Source organism: Mirounga angustirostris, unplaced genomic scaffold, assembly GCF_029215605.1.
Source record: "Mirounga angustirostris isolate CCGP_5_RB_7025 unplaced genomic scaffold, mMirAng1.0.hap1 SCAF_4, whole genome shotgun sequence".
Lineage (NCBI taxonomy): Eukaryota > Metazoa > Chordata > Mammalia > Carnivora > Phocidae > Mirounga > Mirounga angustirostris.
In genome coordinates, this window is record NW_026991712.1 from 86,717,133 (window position 1) to 86,728,187 (window position 11,055).

The 11,055-nt window shown below is 39.3% G+C and overlaps 1 protein-coding gene across 7 annotated transcripts in view; it reads right to left on the bottom strand.

The window, feature by feature from the left end:
• Positions 1–10,389, bottom strand: part of ARNT (aryl hydrocarbon receptor nuclear translocator) — a 73,813-nt gene extending 63,424 nt beyond the window's left edge. For 4 of the 7 annotated variants that reach the window (XR_010410743.1, XM_064588489.1, XM_064588486.1 and 1 more), the window contains exon 1: positions 10,204–10,389. Coding sequence is in view for 4 of the 7 variants with exons in the window: in XM_064588489.1 (XP_064444559.1) it covers positions 10,204–10,228 (25 nt within the window). In the remaining 3 variants the exon portion in view is untranslated. The remainder of the gene's footprint in view (positions 1–10,203) is intronic. The other 3 variants (XM_064588484.1, XM_064588488.1, XM_064588487.1) reach the window with 3 other exon arrangements.
• Positions 10,390–11,055: the final 666 nt, after the last annotated feature.

Sequence of the window (11,055 nt, forward strand, 5' to 3'; positions counted from 1 at the left end):
ATACTGCATGTGAAAAGAACTCAGCATAGCACCTGAAACACTGTAAGTACTCCTTAAATAGTAGCTTTATAAAAATATATCCAACACCGGGGCGCCTGGGTGGCTCAGTTGGTTAAGCGACTGCCTTCAGCTCAGGTCATGATCCTGGAGTCCCGGGCTCAAGTCCCGCATCCGGCTCCCTGCTCAGCAGGGAGTCTGCTTCTCCCTCTGACCCTCCCCCCTCTCATGCTCTCTCTCTCTATCTCATTCTCTCTCTCAAATAAATACATAAAATATTTAAAATATATATATATCCAACACCAAAATGTTAATTGATTTTGCTATTAATTTTTTCATTACAAAAACAACATATTAAAATATGGATATACAGAAAAACAAATGTAAAAGTCTCTAAAAATATTCAACAATACAAAAGTGAACAGGGGCGCCTGGGTGGCTCAGTTGGTTAAGCGACTGCCTTCGGCTCAGGTCATGATCCTGGAGTCCTGGTTTCGAGTCCCATGTCGGGCTCCCTGCTCAGCAGGGAGTCTGCTTCTCCCTCTGACCCTCCTCCCTCTCATGCTGTCTCATTCTCTCTCTCAAATAAATAAATTTAAAAAAAAAAATCTTAAAAAAAAAAAATACAGAAGTGAACAATCAAAAGTAAAATCCTCTACACACACTCCAATCCCATTTCCCCCTTGTGGGTAACTGCTATTAATATTTTGATATGAATCTTTCCAGATCTTTTTCTATATACCATATATCAAAGGTTTTTTGGTAATTTTTACATAAGAAAGTGAGCATATAATATTTATTCTGAATCTTTTGTTTTTTCCATATAACAATAAATTTGGAATGTGTATCATGTCAATAAATAGAGTTAGCTCACCCTTTTTAATAGTTATATAGCACTTCTTAGTACAATGTATATATTTATGACATTCAAACAATCGGTATCATAAATAATGTTTCAATGAACACCACTGTGTATTTTTATGCATGGTGCCAGTGTTTCTACACTAATAAATTTCTGAAAATGACCCCCTGGATATAAGGGAACATATTTAAAACTTTTCCCATTACACTCCAAGAAGGCTATACCAATTAAGAGCCTCACCAACCATATCAAATTATTCATATGTCCACCTGCGCTAAGTCCTAGCAATCCTTCAAATTTTCGCTAATTTTCTAGGTATAAAATGATTCTTGTTAGTTTAATGTTCATTTATCTGTCATTAGTAAGACTGAATATATTTTTGTTATTGCTAATGCTTTTTCTGTTTTGTCCTATAAAATTTAAATAGTGATTACATGTAAATTCCCTAAGAAAAAGCAAAATCTCCAATTAAAAATAAAGTTCACACTTTTAGTAATAGATTTATATAGAATCTGAGTTAGAGGAATTTAGAGAAAGAAAAGATGATTCTGAGATGGTTTAAATTAAGAAGTGGCATAGTTCGTAGCACAGAGAAGGTACTCAATAAGAAGGAAAAAGTAAAGGAAACAAGGCAGGCAACCAGCCAGCCAGCAAGTTTCAAAAAGGTAAATGAAGCTGGGCCTCAAAAAAAGTTTAAGGAGTGGAAGAAGGCATTCCACACAAAGGACATAAGCAAATCCTAAAGGGAGGTATGAAAATAGGTGTGAAGAGCTGTCAGGCCTAAATAGAGCACAGAGTCTGTATCTGGGAGAAAAAAATAAGATGTCAAGTGTTACCCAATTGTGAGAAGGCCTTGAATGACAAGATGAAATCTTAGATTTGATTCAACAAGCAACCAAAAGATAAAATACACCTTTAAATCAGAGTGACAAGAAGAAAACATAAATTAAAGATTAATAAAAGTTTGAAGTAACAGAAGCAGGGAGATGAATTATACTAACCATAGATAAGGTGATAAAGGCAACTTCTGAATAAAAATAATGGAGTAAATGCATACATCTACTTTTACTCTCTCCCCCCCCCAAAAAATTACATAAGGAGAAAAACAATTTTATACAAGACATAAAATCCATGGACAAAAATGGAAGAAAAAAGCAACAAATTTTTGGAAATGGACCACTGCCTTGATAGATCCACAAGAAATGAATCCTAAGCCAGCAAGGGGAAAAGCAGAAAACCACCTCAATTTATATGTCAGAATCCCCCAAAGTCTCAGGAATTGGTGATTCTAGGTACAGGGGAGAGGGTGTGTGTGAATGAAAGCTAAAATAAAAAGAATTGGTTCAACAATGTTTAAGCAGCAGGTGGGTTTCCAGATCCTCTCCCGGTTCCTTCTAGCAAGGAAACTGCCTTACTCCCCCATCAAAAGACTACTTTATTCTCTGGAGAATATAAATCTTCATTGCTATCTATTTGCCCTGGCCCAAGAAACACCAAGCAAAGTTGAAAGTGAGGCTATCATACTGAAAACAGGGAAACTAACAGCAATGTATGCAAAATGGATGCTTCACTCTTCCCTTGTTGCACTGCCTCGCCTATATTCCATGTTTTCTCTTTCTTGGATTACTGGTGAAGCACATCCTCTACTAAGTTCTTAAGAAAGAGTGTAAGGGAGACCTTGGATATATGAAAATATCTTTCTTATATTTCACTAACTGATAGTTTGCCTACGTCTGCAACTCTAAATTGGAAATTATTTTCCCTATGAATTCTGAAGGTATTGCTCCATTGCCTTCTACTTTCCAGTGTGACTAGTGAGAAGCACTCACAGTGCTTCTTTGCAGCTCACAGGATACTCTTTTTATTTGATGCTGAAATCTCATGATATTGTGCCTAGATGTGGGTGTGTTTTCATTCACTGGTCTGTCCCTTCAATTTGAAAACTCATGTCTTCTACTTCCCGAACATTTTATTCAAACAAAAACAAAAAAGTTAAAAGAGATAAAAATGGTTGTTACTGGGGAGAAGAAACAGAGAATGGAGTGGAGGACTGTTGTTTTTGTAAGAAATCATGTAAAACTAAGTCTTTAAATAAATATATGCATGTATAATTTTGATTAAAATTACTTTATATATATATGTTTAAACATCTTTTAAATATATACTTTTACATAATCAAAACATTTTATATGTTTAAATATATATGTTTTAGGGGGGAAACATATATATTGGTTACCAATCAGATAAATACATGAAAGAATCCAAATACTTCCAGTTGCTTAGCCTGAGGAACTGGAAAAACTGTGACAGTCATGGAAGATACAGAAAAGTAAGGAAGGGTAGAAGATCTGAAGGAAATACTGGTGAGCATATATATAAATTGTATGTTAAAGATTGTTCAAATAGAGATGTGTTTTAAATAGATGAAAATATAGTAAAGAAGCTATGTGAGAAGACAGGAATGACAATCTTAGAGAATTTTTTTTTTTGAGAATCTTTAATACATGGAAGATAAATGAAGAGAATGGGATATAGTAGTTAGCAAGCAAATATTTAAGGTAGGAAAGCAAGTAGGTGGGCAAATAGATAGAAATGAAGGAAGCTTATTAATTATAAATTCTAGTCCCAGCAGTGAAACTAGAAAAGAAGTATAATGAACAAGAAAAAGAAAATGAGCAGGCAAGGGCGCCTGGGTGGCTCAGTTGGTGAAGCAACTGCCTTCGGCTCAGGTCATGATCCTGGAGTCCCAGGATCGAGTCCTGCATTGGGCTCCCTGCTCGGCAGGGAGTCTGCTTCTCCCTCTGACCCTCCCCCCTCTCATGCTCTCTCTCTATCATTCTCTCTCTCTCAATAAATAAATAAAAATCTTTAAAAAAGAAAAAAAGAAAAAAAGAAAAGAAAATGAGCAGACAAGAGAGACAAATAAGAGTCAGTGAAAAAAAAAAAAAAGCAAGCAGCATATCTAAGAGGCTCATCAAAAAGGTACAATTATGGGGCATGAAGAACTAGGAGACGAACTCCAGTAAGAAGCCTAAAAGTTATTTAAAGAGCTGAGAAACAGGGGCGGGCACCTGGATAGCTCAGTCGGTTAAGCATCTGCCTTCAGCTCAGGTCATGATGCCAGGGTCCTGGGATCCAAATCCCGCATCCGGCTCCCTGCACAGTGGGGTGTCTGCTTCTCCCTCTCCCTCTGCTCACGCTCACTCCCAAATAAATAAATAAATAAAATCTTTAAAAAAAAAAAAACAACACTTATCTCCTAAAAAAATAAATATATTGACTATGGGGCGCCTGGATGGCTCAGTCAGTTGAGCGTCAGACTCTTGATTTCAGCTCAGGTTATGATCTCAGGGTTGTGAGATCCAGCCTCAGGATGGGTTCAGTACAGATTCTGCTTGAGATTCTCTCTCCCTCTCTCTGCCCCTCCCCCTACACATGAATGCATGCATGTGCGCTCTCTCTCTAAAATAAATAAAGAAAAGGGGTGCCTCAGTGACTCAGTTGGTTAAGCGTTCAACTCTTGATTTCGGCTCAGGTCATGATCTCAGGATCCTGAGATGGAGCCCTGAGTCAAGCTCTGCATTGGGCATGGAGCCTGCTTCACAGTTTCTCTCTCCTTCTCCCTTTGCCCCTCCCCCACTCTCTCTAAAAAATAAAAATAAAATTAAAAATTTTAAAAATTTAAAATAAAAGAATGTTTGTTGACTGTGTAGACAGATTGCCAACAATCAAATTGTCCCTACCCCCTACTAGCTATGAGATTTCAGGCGAACTATTCACTCTGTGCCTTAGTTTCCTCATTTGTAAAACAGTAATATTAGTACATACTTCATAGAACTGTTGTAAAAATTAAAAAAGATAATACATATGAGGATTAAATGAAATAATGTATTTAGAATAGAACAATTATTAATAAATGCTAGCTATTATAAATTAATTCATGTTAATGGCTTAATTAGTATTACCCTTGCAGGGGTATTTTCATGTGGTTTTTTTTTTAAAGATTTTATTTGTTTATTTATGTGACAGAGAGAGACACAGCAAGAGAGGGAACACAAGCAGGGGGAGAGGGAGAAGCAGGCTTCCCGCTAAGCAGAGAGCCCGATGTGGGGATCGATCCCAGGACCCTGGGATCATGACCTGAGCCAAAAGCAGATGCTTAATGACTGAGCCACCCAGGTGCCCCGAGGTATTTTCATGTTGACAGTGCATAAAGATACGAACCCCCAACATTCACTTACTCAACCAATACTTATTTAACTTTAGTCCTACATCCTTGGCACCACTGTGAGCAGTGGGGCGCTGTGGTGAAAAAGGAAGGTAAAGGTCCTGCTCTCATGAAACTTAAATTCTAATTACATTGCTAAAATCATAAACTTAGTCTGTCCATTCAACTACAATGAAAATGTAGAGGAGAAAATACAAAATGAAGAAATGATGAAGAGAGGCACCTGGCTGGCTCAGCTGGTAGAGCATGCAACTCTTGATCTCGGGGTTGTAAGTCTGAGGCTGATGTTGGGTATAGAGATTACTTAAAAATAAAATATTTTAAAAAATGATGAAGAGATATAAAAGTTTAGAGAATTAATTTGGAAAAATGAGATATGGTTTCTAACATACAAACAGGAAAGTGCAACCTGGCATAAGTAGGAACTTAATAAATGTTTAATCATTCTTTAAAACAGATGGCTCTAGAAGCAGGGTCTATCACTGGGTGTGGATGATGGGCCCAGATACACTCCAGTGAGCTCAAGCCTTGTATTTCAGAAAGGCTTTAAATGTATTCTTTTACTGTTACATCTAAATGAAATCCGCTAGGGGCGCCTGCCTGGCTCAGTTGGTAGAGTATGTGACTCTTGATTTGGGGGGCTGTAAGTCTGAGTCCCACGTTGGGTGTAGAGAATACTTAAAAATAAAATCTTTAAAAAAAAAGGTTATTAAATACATACATACATAAAATCAGCTCTATACCCCCCACATAGGACAGTACCACCAGGGAATTAACCTTTAAAATAAATATTGTGGGGGCACCTGGGTGGTTTAGTCAGTTAAGTGTCTGACTTTTGATTTCAGCTCAGGTCTTGATCTTGGGGTTGTGAGTTCAAGCCCCACATTGCCAGCATGGAGCCTACTTAAATAAATAAATGAATACACACATACATACATAAATATTTGAGTGAATAGCATGAAAGGAAAAAAAAAATGGTTCCAAAAAGTTTCCACAATCAGGGATTCAAATTTTACTAGTTTTGGAATGAAATACCCACAATGTGTCATGGCCTAAGTAAAATTCAGGAAAAAAGGGTTTGTTTCCTTGACTCTTACAATTTAGTTTTTTTTTTTTTTCCAGATTTTATTTATTTATTTGAGAGAGAGAGAGAGCACATGAGAGGAGGGAGGGTCAGAGGGAGAAGCAGACTCCCTGTTGAGCAGGCAGCCTGATGCGGAACTCAAACCCAGGACTCCAGGATCATGACCTGAGCCGAAGGCAGTTGCTTAACCAACTGAGCCACCGAGGCGTCCCTAGTTTTTGAAGATTAACCACCACTTGGCACTGTGTTGCTACCAATAACCTACTGTTATTTCCTTAGAAGCCATCCTCTATCACAGAGAACCACAAAAGACTTTCATTAAACATCCAGGAAACACAGTATTCTCATCTGTTAGTGGACTGTTTGAGTAGAGGGGTAGGGCTATAGTGCAAAAAACTAAAATTAGAGACCACTACTTCATAAAAATAAGAAAACCAGAGTTGCAAAAATGCAGAAGTATCTACTTCTTAATGTTTAAGAAAATAAAGAAGATTCAGGTTGGCACCACAAATCTAATGCCTAGAGCTACACAGATCTAATATGCAGATCAAGGTTCTTTTTCAAAATGTTAATTGTATTTCAATTGTTGAATTAGTAAATTATATTTAGTATACTTTCAAAAGGTTTTTGCAATAAAATATCTTGACATCTTAATTTTACACCACATAAACTCCTATTTTTCCCATATCTGAAAAAAGTAAAGGTAATAGGTAAGAATATTGTTAATTAATGCTTTCAAAACTGTAATTTACATGAAAATTATGGAAAAAGAAAAAGAAAAATTTTTCCTAAATATCAGCTTCACAAACCCAAACAATGTTCGTTCCTTTACCTTCTGCCACATTCTCCATCCACAATAAGTGGTGCCTACTAGCACAAAAAGAGGTGAGATGAGACTACCAGAATCAAGGAAAGAAATACCTACACACCTACAAATTCATTCAAATCTCTGGTTTGAATACTGAACTGGAAGTCAAATACCTAATCTCTTCCCAACCAGTGCCTTAGCCAATGCATTATGAATCATGCATGCAATTTAAAAAGTGTTCATCAAAACTGTTAGTATTTCACAGACAAAAAAGACAGCCTAACACTTCATGGACCACCTACCACCCACTTCTACTTGCCAATATTAAGTAAAAGTAATGAAAAATAATAAAATATGGGGGATTATCAATTCATGTAGAGAAAAGGCCATTATTGCATTAGACCTATTACTTTAACATAACTCTTAGAGAGTAGAGAATAAGCCATATCTTACTCTACTTTTGATCCAGCACCATGTTAAGACATAGTGAAAATGCAAAGGAACCAGGTCCCCTACAAGATACTGAAGGGCCATCAACAGTCTCTAAATCACACTCTACAATTAACATGATCATCAAGCATTCTTATTAACCCTTAAGATTAAGTTAAATGGAGCTTAGAGAGAAAAGTTAAATAATGATTACACAAATCTTTTGCAGGCATTTGTGAAGACAGAATTAACAAGAACTATAGGGAATCTTAACCAGCAAAAAGATAAAGTAGAAAAAAACTCAAAGAAATAGGTACGTATCTAGTGCCTTAAATGGCTCTAAGGAAATGTTTGACCACGCAACAAAGAATTCTGACCTGAAAACCATTTACTTTTTTTTTTTAAGATTTATTTATTTATTTACTTCAGAGAGCTTGCAAGCGTGCAGCTAAAAGTGGAGGACGGGGGAGGGCCAAAGGGAGAAGAAAGAATCTCAAGCTGACTCCCCACTGAGGGCAGAGCCTGCTGGAGGCTTGATCCCAGGACTCTGAGATCATGACCTCAGCAACAGTCAAAGGCTCAACCAACTGCACCACCCAGGAGCACCAAAAACATTTACTTTCTCTTCACTGAGCACAGTACATTTCCACCCTGCGACCCTCCATTCATAGTCCACATTTCCCAAAACGCAACAAGCTATAAAAGTCCACAATGCATCTATGATCGCTTCCTTTTGCTATAAAGGAGCAAAAGAAGAAATGAAGGAAAAAAATAATTTTTTTATTTTAATTACCAGGTGTTGAATGTTGTACCAATAACGTGGAAGAAATATGAGAATTTTTGAACATCAAAAAGGAAATCTAAAAATTGCAGAAGCAGGCTGTCAAAGGATAATAAACAAAATCAAATGTTTCATCAGCAAGGATTCTACGCAAATAAATATCATTTTCTGCTTCAGATTTCAGCTGATATGAAACAGCTAATGAAATGTAGTCAAGAAACTGTCATTCTGGTCACTGTTGTTGAAAAAAACAAAATAAAGCAGCCCCACCCACACTGCTGGAAAAAAGCTCCCGACATATGCACTAAACTTGTTTACCCTGGCCACCTCTTAATAAGAGAAATGCTTTGCAACTTGACTAGGGTTATGTAACTATTTTGCAATGTGTTATCAGTTTAAAATCCTGTTTATTTACTCCCTAGTTTTAACACATAGGTTATTTTACTAAAAGATCAGGTTTGCCATAATAATAGCATCTTTCCAATTTTATTCCATCATCAGCACTTCCTGAAATAGAACTTAAGCCATTAATTTTATCTACTTTTCCTCTAAAAAATTTTGAAAGATTTTACAATATATTGGCATGTGACAAATTAACTTCTTTAAATAGCTCTGTTCCCAGAAACAGGGTAGTAAAGACAGTAAATTTCATAGTGATTCAACTGTTACAGCAAAACTTGGGTACCACAAAATAATACTCATTTCAGAGACATGGAAAAAATCCAATTTCAGTTTCAACATGGGAACCCCAGTGAATCCCTTTCACTGCTGTATTTTCAAGTAATTCAGCCCCAACTTCTGGCTTCTTTTTAAAAAGACTATAGCGATTTCTGGAAAAGGATTTTATTTCGCAAGAGAATGGCCAAGGTCTGCAAGGTAATCTAGGATCCCTAAAATGAAATACTTCCCAGGGAGAAATAACTGTAATATAGTGGAAGGAGGGCTGAGACTAGGACTTTGGAGACCTGATCTGTCTAGACCTGCCTCAATACACCCTACTCCATTGCTTAGACATGACTGGCTAGATTTTTTAATATTCAAGCTCCCCCTTTTGAAGAGATGTTCACTTAAAAATGACATGAAACTGAATTTTTCTTTCAAAAGAACCCTCAAACCTTTTTTTTTTTTTTAAAGATTTTATTTATTTATTTGACAGAGCAAAACCAGGGGGAGTGGCAGGCAGAGGGAGATGGAGAAGCAGGCTCCCCGCTGAGCAGGGAGCCCGACCAGGGTTGGATCCCAGGATCCTGGCAGCAGGACCTGACCCGAAGACAGACGCTTAACCGACTAAGCCACCCAGGCGCCCCCTGAACTTTTCTTAAAGAATGGGAACTGCCTCGATCTACACCCAAGATTTAAACCTCGGTTTCTGGATGCAAGCTGTTGGCAAGATCTGCCCTGAACACCAACCATTACACAAACTTCTGTCCTCAGCAGCTGAAGACACTAGAGGCACTTAATATATAAACGCGTTTCAAAGGATAGTGGGGGGGGGGGGGGGTAGAACAGTCTAGAGAAACTGAGTATATATTCAAAGATTTTTAAATTTAAATTAAAATTTAAATGTTTAAACGTTTGGAAGTTCAACACTTCAGCTAAACAGCAACGTGGTCCAGTCTTTATAAATCCAAATTACTTTTAAAGTAAAACGAGCCATTCTGCCCAGTTATTCTGCATCAAGCAGCTCCAGTGGGCAGAGTTGAAAGAGGACCACATCACACACTAGAAAGCCGCCAGGAGAGCGGAGGCAGGCCAAGCCCAGCGCGGGGAGCCGCTCCAACAGAACTCTCCCCAAGGAACTCCCACCCGCCTGCTCCCTCCCTCCACCTCGGGTCTCCCCAGTTCCCTAGGGTCGGCCCCTCCCCCCACTCCCCTCCCCCACAACCCTCTGGCCACCCCCGCTCGTCCTAGCGCCCTCAGCCCCAACTACTGCCCCTGAGCCCTGGGTCTCCTCAGCTGCCAACCCCTTCAGCCCCTCCTCCTTTAGAGGCGCCCCAGTCCTCCGTCTACTCACCGGGGTTAGCAGCAGTCGCCGCCATGGCCGTAGCTGCCACTGCCGTCGCGCCACCCCCCCAGTGGGAGGAGCTGCCGCCACCGAACCGGGGGAGGAGGAGGGGAGAGCCACTCCCCAGACACGGCACCCTACAGCCGCCACCGCTACCGCGGAATCAAAGATGGCGGCTGCGGCAACCCCCCACCGGCCCCAGCCCCTACGGAGGACAGACCCCGCCCATAGAGTGGGTGGAGTCATACCCCCCCCCACGGCCCGCCCGCTCTGGGAAACTGACCAATGAAAACTCCAAGAGGTAGGGCTGGCCACTGTGCCCGCCGGCCCATTGGAGGAGGGAGGGCAAAAAAGAAGTCCAGCTCTCTCTCTAATCCCGCCTCCTGTGCGTCAGAGGTCAGTGATCGAGTGACGTAAGTGAAAAAAATTTTATTAAAAAGCTTGGCTAGGTGGTGGGATTCGCCCGGCTGAGGACTGTGCAGAAGAGTTGTTTAGTAAATCCTGTTTAGGTGCTCTAATGCTTCAACTTTACACAGTGATTTGTAAATCACTTTCTAGAATTTGTTCCTCCTTTCAGGACCTTTGTCCGTGGTGAAAAAAACTCAATAATTTTTGAGTGCCTGGTATGGAACTGATCGTGTAAAACCATCTGGGCGCTTAAGGTCTAGTGACGGAGATGCAGACAGCCCAAACAGAAGGCAATGTATGAAGAAGGTATTTTGATCAAGAATGGGATGACTTCCTTTGGTCAATGATAGGGACATAATGATGGGTTTTTAGTAGGGAAGTGATAAGATGAGGACTGAACAGATTTTTTAATAATAGGAAGCACTGAGCATTCGGGCCGGACGCTATCCAAAC